Genomic DNA, 21,407 nt, shown 5'->3' on the forward strand with positions numbered 1-21,407 from the left:
GGAGAGGACGGCAGAGACCATGTGGTCAATAAATATTTGTAGAGTGGATAGATGAATGCCTTCTGATGACATTTCATTTTGGATAGGTCAATACATTCCGTTAGATTAGGACTTGACTGTGTTACAACTTGAAATTCATTATTAGAAACCTGCTTTCATGAACTTCATGATGGGTGTCTTGTGAAATTTTTCAGCCACTTTTTTTTTATTTGCTTATTTTAAAAAATTACAGAAGTATATAATGAGAAATTAAAGTCCTCACCACCAGCCTGTCCCCCATGACACTCTGGAAATAACTTCTTTTAGAGTGGGTTAGGGCTCAGTATTGCTAGTGGGTGCTAGCAGGGTCCGCCGCATATGATGGGCCAAACACTATGTCTGGTTCCAGGTAAACTTGGCTCTGAGTCCCATTTTAAACATCCCTCAATCCCAGGTTGTATGATGGGAAGGTTACTAAACCCTTCAAACCCTCAGTTTCCTCACTCGTAATCCCATTGTCTTGAAGTCAAATCCGACTCAGAGACCCTATAGAACAGAGTGGAATTGCCTCATAGGGTTCCCGAGGCTGTAAATTTATTTATTGATTTATTTGTATTTTAGATGAAGGTTTACACAGCAAATTAATTTCTTGTTAATACACATATTGTTTTGTGACATTGGTTGCCACCCCAACGACATGTCAACAATCCCCTTCTCGACCTTGGGTTCACTGTTACCAGCTTTCCTGTCCCTTCCTGCCTTCTTGTCCTTGCCCCTGGGCTAGTATGCCCCTTTAGTCTCCTTTTGTTTTATGGGCCTGCTAATCTTTGGCTGAAGGGTGAACCTCAGGAGTGACTTCAGTACCGAGTTAAAAGGGAGCCCGAGGGCCATACTCTTGGGGTTTCTCCAGTCTCTGTCAGACCAGTAAGTCTGGTTTTGTGTATGTGTGTGTGTGTGTGTGAGTTAGAATTTTGTTCTACATTTTTTTCCAGCTCCGTCCAGGACCCTCTATTGTGATCCCTGTCAGAGCAGTTGGTGGTGGTAGCCGGGTACCATCTAGTTGTGCTGGTTTCAATCTGGAGCCACCCATTTTTCTGATTAATCCTTACAAGTAGGTGGTTCGTGTAGATGACTGATCTCGTTTTGATTCCAATTTTATTCTTAGAAGGTAATGTTATTTCTAATTACTGTTGTTAGTTGCCGTAAAGTGACTCCAACTCGTGGCGACCTTATGTACAACAGGCCTAAATGTTGCCCGGTCCTTTGCCATCTTCACGATTGTTGGTATGTTTAAGTCCACTGTCATGGCTATTGTATCAGTGCATCTCATTGAGGGTTTCCTTCGTTGTCAGTGACCATCCACCTTACCAAACAGGATGTCCTTTTCTAGCGATTGGTTTTTCCTGTCCAAAGCAAGCAAGCTGAAAACTCCTTTAATGCCTGTGCCCGCCCTTCTGACACACACCCTGAATAAACAGTAAAAAAAGAAAAAATAGTTCTCTTATGCAAACACAGACTCAAAACAAGTGCCTGGCCCCCACCCTTCCTGCAACCAAATTATTTTTCTTAAAACCTTGAACTCCTAGAGATGAAGTCGTTGTTGGCCCAGAATTACAGGCATTTAAACCAGACTGGGAAATCTCCAAATCCTTGCTATTTCCTTGCATGATTTAACACTAACAATCTAAAAATTATTTAGAGAACTGGAAGAAGTCCACATTGAGTGTGCCACTCAGGAAATAAGTGGTGCCACAGATATTCAGAAGAGCGTGAGACTGAATTTGCTTGATGTACCACTTAGGATGAGGAGCTATTTGTTGACGGAACTTCCGTATTTGTGGACAGAAGCCCCAGACGTTTAGAGTTCCATTTGTATGAAGTGTGAACCACCCACTTACTTTTGTTTCCCGTTTCACTTTTACCTTTGCTTAACTGTGAATGAGGCGTGACCTTACTTAATGTTCCCTTTTTTAGTCATTCTTTGGTTTCTGCCCAAAGGAAGGGAAAAGAGAAATGCGCTGCCTGCCGCTGCATGCCTGTGTTAAATCTCACGGGGAAAGGAGTTTCTGAAATTATTGCTAAAACTTCGTGTCAGGACATATCAATGGGACTTCTTTTTAAGCTTTGTTGTAGCCATATTCTATGTGTGTTATTGGGCCAACTACATGCCCTGTTCCCAAATAATTATACAAACTTGGGAAATTTCTTACACTGAATACTTTCATGACAAAAATAGTTTATAATAACAATTATAGCTGAAATTTATTGAGCATTATTATGTGCCAGCCACTTTTCTCCACACAACAATCTGATGAAGTAGATTCTATAATTATCCCCATTTTACAGTTGGGAAAACTGAACCCCAAGGGTAATTTACTTGCCTGCAGTCACACGGTTTACAAATGGCAGAGCCAGGATTTGAATCCTTGTGGTCTGGCTGTAGAACCCACTCATTGGTTCTCAAATTTAAGTGCGTTATCAGAATTACCTGGAAGTCTTGTTAAAACAGATTGCTGGGCTCCGTCCCCAGAGTTTGTAGCTGTATGGTCTTACCCACGAATTTGCATTTCTAACAAGTTTCCAGGTGATGCTGATGCTATTGGTCCCAGAACCACACTTTAAGGACTTCTCCTATAACTTATTGTCGTCATTTTCATAATTTCCCAACGGAGAGGGAGAGAGAAGAGCTATAATTACGTTCCAACAGATTATCAAATTTTATGAGGGATCTAAGAGAAGTTACTTTTGGACATGTTATCAGGAGGGACCAGTCCCTGGAGAAGGACATCATGCTTGTTAAAGTAGAGGGTCACCGAAAAAGAGGAAGACCCTTAACAAGATAGGTTCACACAGTGGCTGCAGCAGTGGGCTTAAGCATAGCAATGATCACGAGGATGGCTCAGGACCTGGTGGTGTTTCTTTCTGTTGTACATACAGTTGCTATGAGTCAGAGCCAACTCGACAGCACCTAACAACAACAAGAGAAGATTATTGACATTTTATAAAAATAGCCAACATTCATTGATCCAAGACCCTGTCCTAGGCACTGTGCGTGCATAACCTCTCTTAATTCTCACATCAGTCTTGAGGAGAGATACTTTTATTTTTTCCAGTTTACAATGAGGAAACAGGGCTTTGGAGGGATTAGGAAAGTTGATCAAGTTTATGAACTAGCAAATAGCAATCGAGGGGTTCAAGTCAAGGCCTGCTAAGTCCACAGTTCTTTTTTTTTTTAATAATTTTTATCGTGCTTTAAAAAAAAAATTTTTTAAGTGAAAGTTTACAAATCAAGTCAGTCTCTCACACAAAAACCCATATACACCTTGCTACACACTCCCAATTACTCTCCCCCTAAAGAGACAGCCTGCTCTCTCCCTCCACTCTCTCTTTTCGTGTCCTTTTTGCCAGCTTCTCACCCCCGCTACCCTCTCATCTCCCCTCCAGGCAGGAGATGCCAACATAGTCTCAAGTGTCCACCTGATCCAAGAAGCTCACTCCTCACCAGCGTCCCTCTCCAACCCATTGTCCAGTCCAATCCCTGTCTGAAGAGTTGGTTTCGGGAATGGTTCCTGTCCTGGGCCAACAGAAGGCCTGGGGGCCATGACCACCGGGGTCCTTCCAGTCTCAGTCAGACCATTAAGTCTGGCCTTATGAGAATTTGGGGTCTGCATCCCACTGCTCTCCTGCTCCCTCAGTGGTTCTCTGTTCCACAGTTCTTTTGACTACTATACTTTTAGACTTTACACAGAGTAAATGCTCAGTAAATACATCATTAAATTAATGAACAAAAGAATCTTTGATTTTTATATCAAAAGCATCTACTCAATGGAAGACATTTTGACATTTTAAAGTAATGACTTACTGGGTTTTACTATGTAACAAAAGGATATAAAGCATAGAGGAAGGAAGATATGGCACTTCAGAGGGTGAATTTCTAGGGAAATTTCAAAGCAGAAGGAACTTTTAACTAGGACGGTGGTGCAGAAGATACAGGGAACAGTGAAGATAAAAAAAGAAACTCAGTAATATTTAATTGTTTTTGTTGACCTTGTCCTGGGAAGACTGCAGTTTTCAAGGTGCCAGGTACAGTAAAAAAGAAAGAAACTGACTTCGATTGTAAACATTCACTTAAAGCACACTAAAAAAAATTTTTTTAAAGAAAAATATCAAAATATAGTTTAAAATATTATATTTGAAATGATTACATTTAAATTATTGCTTTTAACACCAAAATACCACAACACAGTATAATATGTGGTCTTTTGTGACCAGCTTCTTTCACTGAGCATAATGTTTTCAAGATTCACCCATGTCATAATATGTATGAGAACTTCATTCCTTATTATGACTGAAAAATATTCCATTGTATAAAATTCCACTGTATAAAACCCACATCTTATTTGTGGTAAGCCTAATATTTAATCACTTGATGTTGCTCACGTCTCAACTACGCGTTACTGAGCCACTTCTGCAGAAACCTTGCGTTGATTATGAGTGTATTGTACTCTCTGAAAATAATGCCTGTTTGCTTTGTTCTTTGTATACGCCCTGTACACTCTCCCCTGTGGTTCTAGAATCTCAGTGTGGAGACACATCTGCTACGTAGAAAGTTGCCAATATACTCTTGGGAAAGACAAAAGTTCCATTGCTGAATTTTCTGTCTATGACCATTACAAACCACTAATCAAACCTAAAATAACTGAAGTTTTGTAACCCACACTACTTATATTCTCAGTAATGCTGATCCTGTGTGTCTGTAGAATGCTTTCAAAGCAGAGAGTGATTTTTGACTTGATTAGTCCCCCAACCCCACCCATGTAGCACAGTGTCTGGTACACAAGCAGTTCCTCCACAAATGCATGTTGAAGGGAAGAATGAAGAGATCACAGCAGCTCACCCCTTATCACATACTCTCACCTATTCCTAGAAGCAGCCCTAGTACTAGGTACTATTGCTAGTTGTCAGTGGAGTCTATTCCAACTCATGGCAACCCCATGTGTGCAGAGTAACTGTGCTCCATAGAGTTTTCAAGGCTGTGGCCTTTCAGAAGCAGATGACCAGGTCTGTTTTCCGAGGCGCCTCTAGGTAGGTTCGACCCACAGAGGAGGAAACTAAGGCTCACAAGTTAGGTAACTTGCCCGATGAGTCAGTAAAGTGGGTGGGGCAGGGGTTCTCCGTTTTACTGAGGATCAGAGTGAAGTCAGATGCCCCAAGTCATGATGTCAGTTGGCCGGGGCGTTTTGCGGAACCCCAGGCCGCCTGACACACGTACGGCGCTCTGTTCACTGCGCTGCTCCGAGCAACTCTGTCCTTAATTTGCAGCAGACTTCGGGAAATCCCCTCCAAGAGAGACCCGGATGTTCCTCCACAATACGCCGCAAATTCTAGGGCAAGAAAGCTTGAGTGTGGTAAGGAAAAAGTTAGGTCCTTTTGAGCTTTTTTTTATTGATCTCAACGTAGAAACTCCGCCTCCTGTCTCCATGGAAATACAGCTTCACAAGCCGTGGTTACCAAGGGCGGAGCTCAGATCCCCTCCTCTCCCGAGTTGGCAACGGCTCCCAGGTTTGGAAAAGCGCTGTCCCCACTTCTTCTAGGTTATCATCGTTCCTCTTCTCGGCTCCTGTCCTGCTCAGCTGTCCCTTCGTGCCCTGGACCCCACCCCAGCCCCCCGGTCCGGAGCCCGCTGTCCGGCGCGTCCTTCTGGGGACTGTGCGCCCGGCGTCCGGACTTGGCGCGCCCAGCTGCGCCCCCTGCCCGGCCAGTCCCCCGCGGCGCTGATTGGCGGCTCCGGCCACCCCCGCCCCGGGCCGGTAGGCGCTCGGCCCAGCGGAAAGTTCTCTGCGCGGCCGGGAGGAAGTTGAGCCTTTGGAGAGTCTGAGAAAGCCGTTCCGAAGGTTGCAAAGGGCCTGGTGGCCATGGAGGAGCCCCCTTTGCGCGAGGAGGAGGAAGAGGAGGACAGGGACGAGGGGGGGCCCGAAGGGGCGCTGGGCAAGAGTCCCTCCCAGCTGACCGCGGAGGACGTCTACGACATCTCCTACATGATGGGCCGCGAGCTGATGGCCCTGGGCAGCGACCCCCGCGTGACACAGCTGCAGTTCAAAATCGTCCGAATCCTGGAGATGCTGGAGGCGCTGGTGAACGAGGGCAGCCTGGAGGCGGAGGAGCTGCGGATGGAGAGGGACAGCCTGAGGAAGGAGGTTCAGGCCCTGCGCACAGGGGACCCACCGGCCAGCGGGGAGGTGAGTGTGGGCGCTTGGGGCATGTCTGGGGAGTGGGGGGTGTCCACGGACGCGGAGGCCCCTAGCCTTTCTTTCTTTTAATATTTTATTTTATTTTTGTTGTCGTTGAGAATACACACAGCAAAATATACACTAGTTCGACAATTTCTACAGGTACTGTTCAGTGCCATTGATTACATTCCTCGAGTTGTGCAACCATTCTCACCCTCCTTTTCCGAGATGTTCCTCCTTCATTAGCATAAACTCGCCGTCCCCTAAGCTCCCTGTCTGACCTTTTCAGAGTTGCTGTTGTCAATTTCAGCCCATATGGATAGCTCTTAAAAGAGCACAGTGCTCAAGGCAGGTATTCTTTACTAGTTAAGCTAAACTATTGTTTGGTTTTAAGAAGACTTCAGGGGGTATTTTTGGTTTAAGGTTTAAAGATTATCTCAGGGCAATAGTTTTGGGGACTCCTTGCTTGTCTTCAACATCCAAGCACCTCAAAACAATTCCTGCAAGTATCCAGTGCTCCACGGAGAACCATTATGGCGATTAACATTTACTGAGCACTTACTACGTGCAGGCACTGTGCTGAGTGGGGCTCTCAGCGTTTTTCATCAGGACCTAGAGTGGGGCTTCTAAAGCATTTGTGTGCATCAGCTTACAGAGTGTGCTTCACAACACAGGGTGCTGGCCCTTGGCCTCAGAGTTTCTGGTTTAGTAGGTCTTGAATGGGACCTGGTGGCACAGTGGTTAAGCTCTTCGCTGCTCACTTGAAAGGTTGGCGGTTTGAACCAGTCCACTTACTTTGGAGATTCAAGAGAAGTTAATGACTTATCTAAGATCACTCAGCCCACAGCCTGGGCAGTTTTCCCATTACCTCCAACCCAAAGTACAAAGATGTCGAAACCCCACTAAGGCCCTGAGGATGGTGTGGTCTGCCCAGGAGCTGGGTGGTTTCCTGTGTGGGGCAAAATGAACCAGCTTCACCAGGCAGTGATGAGATGGCACTTTTTTTTCCCCCAAACCGCAGTCTCAAGACTGGGAGAAGGAGGAAAGGGCAGAGAAAATGAACGCTAAGTGCCACTAGACAGCTCATAAAAATATGCCTTGTTCTTTTCTTTTTTAAAAAATTTATGTTCAAAATCCAAAAGTACAACGGTCAACAGTTACTTTAAAACAAAGATGAGAATGTAAGGGGGCAGGAAACTAGATTAATGGAAACAGAACCACAAGAACGGAAATAATGAGAATGTTCACAGAACCACCAGCACGGAAATGATGAGAATCTTCATGCATCGTGAAGAAGGTAACCAACGTTGCTGAACAACGTGTAGAAATTGTTGAATGGGAACCTAAACTGCTGTGTAAATCTGTACTAAAACACAATTAAAAAAAATTTTTTTTAATCCAAGAGGTACAAAAGTGTTTGCCATTAAAAACCTCCTTCCCCATCTCTCTCCATCCCTAGCCACCCAGTTGCTCTCCCTGGAGAAAATGGAAATGATCAGTTTCTCATGTCTTCTTCCAATGGTACTTTATGCAAACATAAGGAGATATGAATTTTTTTCCATTTGTTTTACACAAATGATAGCATGATATTGTTCTGCCTCTTGCTTATTTTCACTTAACATAGCAAGTTGTACTAAATCATAATATATAATTTCTATAACATGGAAGTTGTATTAAACAGAGTATAAAGAACTTCCTCATTTCTCATGGCTTTTGAAACATTCCGTTGTATGGTCCTATCAACTGTTCAACCTGGCGGTTCTGAACTTGGAGTTCATGGCCCCCAAAGAGGACAAGGATTTAATTGAAGATATTTGTGATTTTACATTTAATATTACATTTAAATAAGTGAAATTACATTTTTCTTTTCACTAACCTCCAAATGAAATTTATAATTCAACTGTGAATGCAGACAACCCACCACAGTAATACTAGCAGCACCTGTGACCGTCGGTATGCGTTGGAATCAACTCCACAGCCACAGGTTTTTTTTTTTTTTTTGGTGACTGTCACCAATAGAAATCACAGATACTTTCATATCAAGGTATGTGAGTGGCACACATAGTTTGCACTCAACTACTAACAGAAAGGTTGGTGGTTCAAACCCACCTAGAATTTCTGCAGAAGAAAGGCCTGGTGATCTGCTCCCGAAAACATTACAGCCAAACAAACCCTGTGGAGCTCAGTTCTGCTGTGTAACACACAGGATCACCATCGATGGTAACAGTGATTTCATATCACATCACAGTATAGCACATATCTACTACCTTGAAAATAACAGTAGTTATAGACTTATGGCTGGATCCTATTATTTAATCTATGAATAAAGAAGCAGCTGTATTAATCATATATTTGTTTTTTAAATATCTGACAACTGCATTTCATGTAAGGAGCCCTGGTGGCATAGTGGTTAAAGAGCTCGGCAGCTAACCTAAAGGTCGGAGGTTTGAACCCACCAGCCACTCGGCGGGAGAAAGATGTGGCCGTCTGCTTCAGTAAAGATTACACCCTTGGAAACCTTATGGGCAGCTCTACTCTGTCCTGTGTTGTTGTTGTTGTTAAGTGCCATCGAGTCACTTCTGACTCATAAAAAAAAAAATGAGTTTTGTTCTGACTCATAGCTACCCTATATTACAGCGTAGAACTGCCCATAGGGTTTCCAAGGAGCAGCTTGTGGATTTGAACTGCTGACCTTTTGGTTAGCAGCCGAGCTGTTAACCACTATGTCACCAGGGCTCCGTGCTGTCCTACAGGGTCGCTCTAAGTCAGAATCAACTTGATGGCAATAGGTTTTGGTATTTCATCTTAATTGGATTCCTTATAATCCTATGCATTTTATTTTATACATTTAAAAACATTGTTCTCAGAAGAGACCCGCTTTATCAGACTGCCAAAAGGGCCCGTGACTCGAAAATGGTTTTGAAACTCCACTTAACCAGCCTATCAAAAAACATTTTTTTCCCAGTCATTTGCTCTTACCACATGCAACAGTGAATAACCCTGACATGTGCTGTGTGGTGCCTGAGGAAGAGAGGACCTAGAGGAAACAGAATCATTGGGTCAAAGGGAAGGTGCAATGGAAATTTTGATACATGTGGCCAAATTTTACTCCAAAGAGGTTAACAAGCTTGTTCCCTCAGCAGTCAGGGAAAGTACCAGCAGTCCTTACAGTGAAATGTGTTTTCAGACTGTTTGATCTTTGTCACCCTGATAGGTGAAACCCTGTAGCTTAGTATTGCACATCTCTTTATAGTGTCCCTCATCCTCTTTATCACCTATAGAATATTCCAGCGCGTGGCTGTGCCTTAGTCGATGTAACTAGGCTACTATTAATGAACATTTGTGTTCTTTTCAAACTTTTGTTCAGTTTTAACTTTATTTTGAAAAAATTTCAAACCTATGGAAAAGTTACAAGAACACCTGTATACAGTTCACTTCAATTCATTTTGCCACATTTTTTACTTTCTTCCTCTCTGTATGTATGTATAGACAGACACACACATATATACACACGTAATATTTATGTATGTATATTATCTGTTCATTCATATATTTTTGCTCAACTATTTGAGAATTACTTGCAGATGTTATGATCTTTTATTCATAAATAATTGTATATATCTTCTAAGATATTATTCTATAATCACAATAATTTATCAAACTCAGGAATTTTAAAATCGATGGAGTACTAAGATCTTACAAACCATCCGTATTCAAAATTCAGCATTTGTCCCAATAAAATCCTTTATAGCATTTTTCTCCTGATGCAGGATCCCGCCCAGGGTCACACATTGCCACCAGTCCTATTGGATTAGGGCCCACGCTACTCCAGTAAGACCTCATGCTAACTTAACTAGTTAGACCTGTAAAGACATTATTTCTAAATAAAGTCACATTCACAGGTACTAAAGGATAGGACTATGAGTTGGAATCAACTCAACAGCACACAACAACAAGGGGTAGGACTTCAACATATTTTTGAGGGTACACAATGAAACTCCTAACAGATACTTAGACCTTTTGCTTCTTTACCATCAACAAAACACTTCCAGGAGGCAAAGTCTTTAGCTCATAGGGTCCCTCTTCTTGTTGTTGTGAGCCATTGAGTCGATTCTGACTCAGAGTGACCCCATGTCACTCTGGGTTTCCTATGCTGTAATCCTTACGGGGGCAGATCACCAGGTCTGTCTCCCATGGTCACCCTGGATGAGTTCGAACCACCAACCTTCGAGTTCGCATCCAAGTGCTCAACCATTTGTACCACTAGGGCTCCTTTACAGGATCCCTGGGAGCCACAAAATCAGAGAACATTCCTTTCTGGGATGGACAATCCATCCTCATAAGGGAAAACCATACAAGTGGCATCTTTTCTTACAGGTGAACCTGGGGCCAGACAAAATGGTGGTGGACCTGACAGACCCCAACCGTCCCCGCTTCACGCTGCAGGAGCTGAGGGATGTGCTGCAGGAGCGCAATAAACTCAAAGCGCAGCTGCTGGTGGTGCAGGAAGAGCTGCAGTGCTACAAGAGGTGGGCCTCCTGCCACAGAGCCAGACCCGCCTGGCGCTCCTTGATGCAAATTCGTTCTTTTCTTCGTTTAACCAATGTGTCGAAGACCTACTATGTGCCCCAGGCAGTGGGGTACAGCAGTGAACAAAACAGAGAAAGTCTATGCTAGTCTAGTGGGGGAGAGAGGCAACCAACAAAACTCAAAATGAACACGCAGGATAAATGGTGGTAGGTGCTCTAAAGAATACAAGACATGGCACGGGATAGAGAGTGAAGTGCGGTGGGCAGGGTGGGCTGTGCTATTTTTGATTACGTGGTCAGAGAAGACCCCTTTGACATGAATGACAAGAAGCAGGCAACCATGTAAAGATTTGGGGACAAAATGGAGTAGGAGGTGCAAAGGCTGTGAGGGTGGAACTAGCTTGGTCGGTTCGAGAAACCAATATGGCGGGACCCCAGAATGCAAGGTAGAGTGGGGTCAGGAAGAGACTGGGGAGGTATGCCTCGCCAGTCATGGAAGGTGCTTTAATTTTATGTGAAGTGTAATGAGAAGCCATTGGAGTTTTAATCAACAGAATGATGAGATATGATTTACTTTTTTGAAAGACCAATGTGGTGATATTGACTTCTGAACTACTGTGGTTATGTAGGAGAATATTCTTGTTCTTAGGAAATACACACCAAAGTATTTAGGAGTAAGGGAGTAAGATGTCTCCAACTTGCTCTTAAATGGTTCAGAAAGAAGATGGATGGATGGATGGACGGATGGATGGGTGGGCGGATGGGCAGACAGACCGTTGGAGACCTATGTACAGAGTATATGGGAAATCGCTGTACTAATCTTGCAGCTTTTCTATAAGTTTGAAATGATTTACAAATTAAAAGTTAAAGAAGATGACAGAGGCTTCAGTGTAGAATGGATTATAGGACAAGCAAGAGAGAAAACCAGGAAATGAGTGAGGAAGAAAGAGCTGTCACTCTATCAGGTCTGGAGTTTACAGTATCTATTTGCACCACCATTTCCCCAAATATTTTCCTTTACGTAAGTATTTCTTGAAAAGGGTGGTCTTTATCTTATCTATGGTCGAGTAATTCTGGGAAACACTGGGTGAAACAAAGCAGATATACACAGAGGAAGGAGAGGCCAAGAGAATAAAAACACAGTGCCAACTAATGTTTACCAATGTTGCCCTGGGTTAGCTATGTGCCGGGCACTCAGCTAAAAGTATCCCATGCCTCCCCTCAATTAGTGCTCACCACAAGCCTGCGAGTTCAGGTACTGCTAACCCCATAATAACCTGAGGTTCAGAGAAGTTAAATAACTACTTGAAGTCTCACAACCAGTGGTGGCAACAGTGGGACGTTACCTTACAGCCTGACGTTAGAGTCTTTGCTTTTAATTAGCTTGCCACAGGTGGACTCTGAAAGTTTGGAAGTAAGGAGATACTCTGATTAAAAAAAAAAAAGCCCAAGTGATATTATTCTTTAGATGTAACATCTTTAAGAGAGCAGCAGTAAAGTAAAACTATTCTAAGAAGCAAATCCAAAAGGGCTGAGTTCTGCCAACAGGAAATCAGTCGTGGTCTCTCTGCTGCCGAGGTTGGAACCCTGTTAATGGGAAGACCTGTCTGCATCCCACTGAATAAGTACTTCAGACATGCCCATTGCCATTGAGTTGATTCCGACTCATAGCAACCCTGTAGTACAGAGCAGAACTGCCCCATAGAGCTTCCTAGGCTGTAATCTTTACGGGAGCAGATTGCCAGGTCTTTTCTCCCTCAGAGTGGCTGGTAGGTTGGAACCTCCGACCTTCTGGTTAGCAGCCAAGCACTTAACCACTGCACCTCCAGGGCTCCTTACTTCAGACATAGGTGTTTAAAAAGAGGAACAGCTGAACTGCTGAAGCCGAGAGCAGCTGGCTAGTAAATACAGCAACACTACTTCCAATTTTGAATTCCCAGAGAAAAACAGATGTGTACTTCCCATGTGATACAGGCCAAAAGACAGAAGGATTCTATTTAGATCTAGCATTGTATATATTCTGGAGAAGCCAGCATGTCAACTGAGATGTTCTCTTAGCAACTTTATCAATTTGGAGGCCTAAGTTCATGCTAATGAGAGTTTGTAACAGAAGGGAGATATAGTAGGTTGTTTCCAAAGATGGCCATATGACATTTCCCATCCTGTGTGCCTTCTGCAATGTGACTTTGGCACTCCTTCCATCAAGGGTGACTCTGTTTTCCCTCTCCTTGAATCTGGGCTGGCCCTGTGTCTTGCCTTGACCAATGGAATATGGCAGAAGTGGTGCTGTTTTGGCTTCCAAGTCTCAGGTTTTAACTGCCCTCAGGCTGACTCCAACTCACACCGATGCCATGAATGTCAGAGTAGAGCTACACTCCGTAGGGTTTTCAATGGCTGATTTTTCAGAAGTAGATTGATAGAACTTTCTTCCAAGGTGTTTCTAGGTGGACTCAACCTTCAACCTTTCGGTTAGCAGGTAAGAGTATTGTTTGCATCACCCAAGGACTCCTCAGGTTTTAAGGGGCTTGTTTAATTGGATTGGTTAGTGTTTCATTTTACAAATGAGGAAACCAAGGCTTAAGAATTTAAAGAATTTATTCATGGTTATATACGTAGAGTATACTATAGAGTTGCTATGAGTCCGAATCCACTAGAGGACAATAAGTTTGTTTGTTTTGGTATGTACATAGCAAGTAGGGGAGCTTGAAATACTAGCCAGTGCAATTAGATAAGAGAAAGGAATAAGAGATATCAAGATTAGACAGATGGAGGGAAGTTCTCTGTATTTGCTGGTTTCTCTGTCTCTAGAGCTCTTAATCATTATATTACTATAACAATGATTATTAAGGCTCTTCACTTCCAGAGCTGCACAGATCAGAGGTTTGCAGTAAAACAACCCATTTATTTGCTCTATTTTTTTTTTTTGCCAGCGGCCTGATTCCACCAAGAGAAGACCCAGGAGGAAGAAGAGAAAAAGGTGCCTTGGTTGACAGGACCAGCAATGCCAGCAGTAGCAAGGAGGAGAAGACGATCATAAAGAAGCTGTAAGCTACCTTTCTCTCCCATTTCCACTAAACAGTTGCTAAAGGAAAGGGGTAGGGGTGAGCAGGGGCTGGCCAGCTCCCGGGGCAGGGAGGGCCTCCTTTCTTCCAGCGATGTCGCTGTAGCAGATATGAAACTCAATGCCAGTGTGGTATAACATCGCCAGGCAGTAGTCTAAACACTTGACCTATTTTAACTCATTTAATCATCACAGTGACCCTACAAGTGAGGTATTATCATTATCCCCATATTACAGATGGGGAAGCAGACACCAAGAAGTAAGGTAATTTGCCCAAGGTCACACAGTAAATAGCAACGTTAGGATTTGAACCTAATGTTAGGATTTGACTCCAGAGTCTATACTCTGTCTCCCAGTGATATAATAACAAAAAAATAATAATATGCCAACAACAAGAATAACATCATAACAATAACTGTCAGAGCTTAAGGAGGCTGATTCATCATACCCCTTTTACCTTCAACTTTGGCTGCTAACTGAGCCCACCCAGGCGTGCCTTGGCAGAAAGGCCTGGTGATATACTTCAGAGGAATCAGCCGTTGAAAACACCGTGGAGTATCGTTTTGCTTTGAGACACGTGGGGTCACGCAGTACTTTGCCTTCCCTTGCTGTCGTCTGAATCTCTCCAAGATTATGGCTCTAGGAAATTCCCACACAGGTCTGTGAGAGGACACGGACAAGCATGAAGGTGTTCATTGCAGCATTGTTTATAGCAGTGGAATGCCGAAGGCACCCTGGGAGTCTGTCACTGGGAGAGGGTATTATGGTGGCTTTAGAAGCAACAAGTTAAATGTCTGCTAGGGCGAGAAGGGTTGGAGGGGACAAAATCAGAGTTGAGTGAATGGGAGTGTTTCTTTCCCAAGAAAAGATCTTCTGAGGTAAAATAATGAAAGAGCACCTCTACCCCAAACCAGGTGTAGGTAGGACCTGATGGTGTTTATTTAGGACTCTCATTGGCCAAGTATCTCATTGTAAATAAGGCTTCCAGGAGGTATAAACTACTATTTTCTTTCTGCCTCCTTCTCGGGATTTCTTTGGGTCACTTAAGTGAAGTTTGAGACTAATAAGGTAAAAATAAAATGTTCTGTGCACACCTGAGGACACGTGTTTAATGAGTGCGAGGCAAGGGCTTCCTGGTGAGACAAGCTTACTGAATGAATGGAATGAATATGTGCATGGCTGTCTAAAGAAGAAGGTCATGCTGACAAGGACTTTGGTCTTTATCCTGAGTGTTTTAGTTACCTAGTGCTGCTGTAACAGCAAAACCACAAGTAGGTGGCTTTCATGAGCAGAAATTTATTTTTTCCCAATTTAGGAGGCTAGACACCAAATTCAGGGCACCAGCTCTAGGGGAAGGCTTTCTTTCTCTGTCAGCTCTGGGGGAAGGTCCTTGTCTCCTTTCAACATCTCTGGGCCCTGCGTTCATTGGAAATCTGCATGTGTCTTGCGTCAATCTTCCCCTGGGTCTACAACATTCTCAACACAGGGACCCCAAGTTCAAAGGACGTGCTTCTCTCCCTGCTCTTCTTTCTTGGTGGTAGGAGATCCCTCTGTCCCTGCTGGCTTCTCTCTCCTTTTATCTCTTTTAAGATAAAAGGTGTTGCAGCCCACCATTAAACTCCCCTTACATTGGATCAGGACTCTGAACTGAGTAAGGATGTTGCGTTCCACCCTAATCCTCTTTAACACAACCTAATCTTGCCTCATTAACCACAGGCAGAGATTAGGGTTTATAACACATAGAGAAATTACATCAAATCACAAAATGGACGAACAACCACACAATACTGGGAATCATGGCCTAGCCAAATTAACACATATTTTGGGGGGACACAATTCAATCCATGACACTGAGGACAGTGAGGACCATGGAAGGATTTAAGCTGAGGAATGATGTGGTCAGCCCCAGGTCAAGGCATAGTCATTGCGGCTGCCATGAGAATGCACAATGTTAACACGCAGTGGTTAAGTGCTCAGCTGAGCTGCTAACTGAAAAGTTGGTGGTTCAAACCCACCAGTAGCTCCGTGGGAGGACACCAGCTGATCTGCTCGCATAAAGATTACAGCCTAGAAAACCCTATGGGGCGGTTCTACCCTGTCCTGTAGGGTCACTGTGAGTCCAAATGCAGGCAGCAATAGAGGCTGTTGTGCTCATCATGGTGGTTTCGACTGGGGATGGGTGAGAAGTGGTGGGATTAGGGACACATTACATATTTGGGAGAAGAGTGGGTGGGATGCGATGACTAAAATATGGCAGATGACGGGAAGGAGTCAGGGACAATTCCCAGGTTTCTGGCCGGAATGACTGGGTGGGGGGTGATATCATTTCCCGAGACAAGGATCTCTGGGCTGGGAGTGCAGGTTCGGGGCAGAAGGGCTGAGTGGGGCCCGAATGCCTGCATCCAAACACACTGGTCATGGGCCCCAGGGAGGAGATGGGCTCTAAACCCCCGTGTATAGACACAGAAAGGTCACAGCGTCTTATACAAGGTCACATAGCTGGAAGTGAGGGGCCAGGGTGCACACCCAAGCCTGACTCTGAGGCTGGGTCAGAGGAGCTGTAACAATAGTAATGGCCACACTGGGGTGCCCTCTGCAGCCTGGCCCAGCCCCAGCCCCTCTTAGCACAGCTGCTGGGGACACTTAGGTGACTTGGGCCAGGGTGTCTGGCACCATCAGTCAGAATAGCCCTCTCAGTCCAGATCTGATTCCACAACTTACTGTGTGACCTTGGGCCTGTAAACTCATAGAACCTCAGTTTGCTCATCTGTAAAATAGGGATATTAACCACACTTACTCATGGGGTTTGGTTTTGTTGTTAATTACTGTTGAGTTGATTCCAATTCATGGCGATCCCATGTGTGCAGAGTAGAACTACTCCTTAGGCTTTTCAAGGCTGTGACTTTTCAGAAGCAGATTGCCAGGCCACTCTTCTGAGGCGCCTCTAGGTGGGTTCGAGCTGCCAACCTTTCGGCTCTTACTCTTGGGGTTGTTATGAGCATAAAATTAGTCAATAGATGGGAAGCACCTAGGACCATGCATGGCCCATAGTGAAAACCACCAAAACAAGTTGCCGTCGATTCTGACTTGTGGCGACCCCACGTGGGTCAGAGTTGAACTGCGCTCTGAGGGTTTTTTGTTTTGTTTTTTTGCCGAGTGGATAATAATTTGTTGGATTCTGTTTTTACCCAAATATGGGGCATACTTTAGTAACCACTGGAACATTTATTTCATAATTTGGAGTGGGATGAATGCCTTGTCAAGCTGATAAAAAGAATATGAAACCTGTCTTTTAGGAACCCACTGCCATCAACTTTGACGCATGGCATGCCCATGTGTGTCACAGTAGAGCCACACTCTGTAGGGGTTTCAATGGCTGATTTTTCGGAAGTAGATCGCCAGGCCTTTCTTCCAAGGCACCTCTGGGTGGACTCGGACCTCCAGCCTGTCAGTCATCAGCCAGGTGTTCCCCGTCTGCACCACCGGGCTCTCCACATAATAAGCCCTAGATAAACTTTTGAGTCATTCACTTGCAAGAGCTGCTTACAGGTTTTATGGAGGTTTCCGCACCCCTTGTGTTGCTCCCTCTGCTTACTCTAATCCCTCTCTCTCCACTCAGATTCTTTTTCCGGTCAGGGAAGCAAACATAGGCTAAGGCAGCAACTGTCAGTCTTGAGAAGACAACCCGCCAGGAAGACTCCGGAATTTGTCTGTGTGCCACACGTATGTACTCAGCCGGCTTAGATGCTTCCCCCTCAAAGCAGTCTGAGGAGGAAGGACGTGAGGTTTCTTCTGGGATTCTCTTCTTCCCTGGCTACAGAACTGGTGTGCCCTCTGAAGGTATGACCAGGGCAGGTGAGGAAGCCCAAAGAAGTCTCAAAAGCAAGAGGAAAGTGCAATGAGAGCCAGCTCCTGTCCCCACTTCACCTGCCCACAGGGCTCTCCGGAGTGCTGACTGACGTGCGTCCAGCTAACCCGGGCCTGCAGGTGACCTTGGACTCTAATGTCAAGTGGAAAAGGCATCAGTGGAAAGCGAGAAGGGAGAAAATAAAGTGGGAAAATACGGTATCGACATTCCCACGGTGACTTGACTGCTATTTCGTGAATATTTGATTTTGCTAATGTGACTTTCTTTACATGATTTTGTATTAAAGTAAAATGACTTTTATACTTTCTGGAACTGCTTTAGAGTAGTCTCTTATGGTTGAGATGGTTTATACATACAAACCGTTCCACCGAGTCTAAATGCTGCACCACTGACTTTGTGAGCTCTGGGGGTACAGTGACAGTGGTTAAAGTACTCGGCTGCTAACCAAAAGGTGGGCAGTTTGAATCTACCAGCCGCTCTTTGGAAACCCTGTGGGGCAGTTCTCCTCTGTTCTGTAGGCCCACTATGAGTCAGAATCAACTCAAAGGCAACGGGTTTGGTTTCGGTTTGGTTTTACGCAAATGCAGCCAATTAGAACTTTAAATAAAATGTCAGTGATTTCTAAGACTCATCCTGATTTTAGATGGTAAGTTCTGGGGAAAGTGTGCATCTAGGAATCGATGAAATGTGGACAGAGTGGGGCTGCACTTTGCAGAGCAGCTGATGAGCGTGCTGAATACATTCTGAGAGGCTGCCTTCTTAGTAAATAGCGGCTTCCTGAATGTTTCACGCCTGCTCTGTGCACTTCCTCATTTATTCTTCATAACAACTCAGTGGCACGGGGACTGGTACTAATCCCCAGTGTATAGACTCGGCAACCGAGACTCAAAAAGGTTAAAGTGTCTTACAGTCGCGCGTCATTTTCCTAAGCACGCTATACGTTTTATGTGTGTGGGCACGTGATTTACTTGGATGCGTTATTTGTGAAAATAACGGTAATCATGACAACGCTTTCCTGCTTACCTTGCCAAGTGCCATTTTAAGCACCTTATACATACTGTCTCACTATAACCCTATGAGGCGGGTATAACCCTATGAGGTGGGTTTCCATTATACCCACAAGGAAACTAACGCACAGGGTTAAGGGACTTGCTAAAGCTTCCCAGGTTAAAATGTGGTAGAAACAGGACTTGAGCCCAGATACAAACTCCAGAATCCAGGTTTTAACCGGTCTGCCTGCCAGGAAAGGTCAGCAGTGTTGACAAGTGTAGGCCCAAACCCCTGACAGGGTCATTAGACAGGGGTCTTATTTCTATAATCCTGGAGGACCTTGCAACCCTGTTGGATGTTACTCTCTCACAAGGAGGGAAAAAGAGTTTCTGCACCTTGGAGGTGAGAGCCAACTTGGGAAACAGAGCTGTGTGGTCCAACTTGAGAAGTATACACATGAACGGTACCAAGGGGCAGCGAGATTACAGAATAGAGATCTGGAAGCGGGAAGGTCAGCTCCTGGGACTGGTTTGGAATCCAGGTCTGGTCTTGACCCTCCAAGGCACCAGCCCTGTCTTATATCCTGGAGCCCGACTATGGCAGCAGACCTCTCTACACCTGAGCCATTCCTGCCTCAGGTTCGCCATCTGCGGGTGGCCGTCAAGTGTTAAGACAGACGTAGTATTGTCGTCGACTGATATCACCTGTTTCTGGACTTGGCGATCAGCCTTTATAACTGCTTGCCTGCCTCTTGCTCCCTTGTGGGGACAGATATGGCGAGAGGACCCACTCAGAAATGTCAGGTTAAGATGGCCCTGGTACCCTCGGACTCAGAAAGGTTACAGCTAAAATGCTCAGAGATGGACACTGATAGAATGGGAAAAAAATGTGGACCTGAATCTCAAATTCTTAAAACAAAACAAACAAACCCAGACCTACTGGACTGGTTGAGACTGGAGGACTCCCCAAGATGACTGCCCTGAGATACTCATCAAACCTTGAACCGAAACTAACCTGAGGTCTCCTTGTAACTAAACAACAAATTGGATTAAAAAATATCACCCATGAGTACTGTGCTTCTTTAAAAAATCATCTATATGAGACCAAACAGTCAACAAATAATTTAAAACAAAGATGAGAGTGTAAGGGGGCAAGGAGGCTAGATTAATGGAAACAGAACAACCAGAATAGAAATGAGGATGTCCACACATTGTAAAGGATGTAACCGATGTCAGTGAACAACTTACGTAGAAATTGTTGAATGGGAACCTAAACTGCTGTGTAAACCTTCACCAAAAACACAATATTATTTTTAAAAAATGCTCAGAGAGCAACTCTGGGTGAAATGAAACGCTGGGCGTGGGAGTGCTGGTAAGGATGTCCTGGGAGCGTATCTCCTAGAGATAGGGCCTGCCTGACAACAGACAACAGAGCTGGGGGTTGGTAGACATCACTCACAGCAGAGCGAGGCACCTACTGCAAACCCGGCATGGGAGGAATAGGCTTTGAAGTCTGGTTTTAAGCCAGGCCTCAGAAGGCACAAGGGGTGGCTGCTGTAGCGACTGTCTCCCAAACCCTGCCCCCCGCCAAAACAAACCAACGACCAAGTATCAGAGCTTGGAGACACTTAGGAACAGTGAAATGATAGAAAAGACCCAAGTTTTTTTTATAATAATGACAGTAATAGCCAACACTGGTTACCGAGGGGTCTACAAGCAAGGCTGTACAAGGAGTGCTTTTTATGTGTTAACGCATTAGTCCTCACAGTCACCCTGATAAGTACTGTCTCATGTGTTAGAAGAGGAAACTGATACAAAGGGAGGTTAAGTAACTTGCCCAAAGTGACACCGCTGAAGGGGTTTGGGAGCCGACAACGTTCCAGGGCCTGAGTCCTCAGCCACCAGGCTACACTGTCCCCTCCAAGGTGAGGATGTAATGACACATGACGACTGAATCCTCAGGACACCTGTCCACCAGGCAGGTATGCAGATACTCATCCCATCAGATGGACACATTTCAGAGTGCAGCCATTTGTCTGAGACCACATGGCTGACAAGCCTTAAAGCTGATGCGGGAACTGGGTCTCTTTAACTCCAAAGTAAGGGCTCCACCCACAGTTCTAACCTGCCCCAAGTGCAAGAGCGCAGGGAGCGAGGGAAGGAAGGGGCAGCCTGGGGCAGATGGCGGGGTGTGTGGCCAGGACAGGTGCAGGTTGCAGGATGGATTCCCAGCAAAGGTAGCATGGTGGTGACTCTGCGATGCTGATCGCAGAATCAAGTCCAGTAGATTAGAAACAGTAATAGCGATTATCCTGGCTTAAATTTACAGCTGCTCACGATGCACCAGGCATTCTTCTGTGGTCTCAACAGGTATGAACTTTTAATCCTCACAACCACTCTCACACCCCCATTATACAGATGAACAAATTGAGGAACACACTTAAAATCACAGAAGCAAGATTTGCTGGCTTCCTAGGAGGACATGAACCAAAACTTAGATTCACGCTGGAGTGTAACCCTGTTGTAAAATAAATAAAACAGGAAAATCCACCTTGACATTTTTCTACGTCAGTTTTGTAAGAACAGAATGACACACAGGAGGAGACCTTGCCTGGTAATAAATATTTTAATTTTGTTTCCTTTTTATGATGACAAATAATTTTCAAGTTTATTTCCTTTCCTTAAAATACAAAGCTAAGCCACAAACAGGTATACCCAAGACGTTTCATCTTACATTTACACACTACCGTG

The 21,407-nt window shown here is 44.6% G+C and overlaps 1 protein-coding gene across 1 annotated transcript; it reads left to right on the forward strand.

Moving 5' to 3' along the window:
• Nucleotides 1–5,309: 5,309 nt before the first annotated feature.
• RILPL2 (Rab interacting lysosomal protein like 2) lies at nucleotides 5,310–17,974 on the forward strand. Its single transcript, XM_049866473.1, has 5 exons — nucleotides 5,310–5,387; nucleotides 5,574–6,218; nucleotides 10,587–10,738; nucleotides 13,669–13,782; nucleotides 17,419–17,974. The coding sequence occupies exons 2-5, from the start codon at nucleotides 5,895–5,897 to the stop codon at nucleotides 17,447–17,449; spliced, it is 621 nt and encodes a 206-aa protein (XP_049722430.1). The 5' UTR covers nucleotides 5,310–5,387; nucleotides 5,574–5,894; the 3' UTR covers nucleotides 17,450–17,974.
• The last annotated feature ends 3,433 nt before the right edge of the window (nucleotides 17,975–21,407 follow it).

The sequence above is a fragment of the Elephas maximus genome, chromosome 22 (assembly GCF_024166365.1).
Source record: "Elephas maximus indicus isolate mEleMax1 chromosome 22, mEleMax1 primary haplotype, whole genome shotgun sequence".
In the NCBI taxonomy this organism is placed as follows: domain Eukaryota; kingdom Metazoa; phylum Chordata; class Mammalia; order Proboscidea; family Elephantidae; genus Elephas; species Elephas maximus.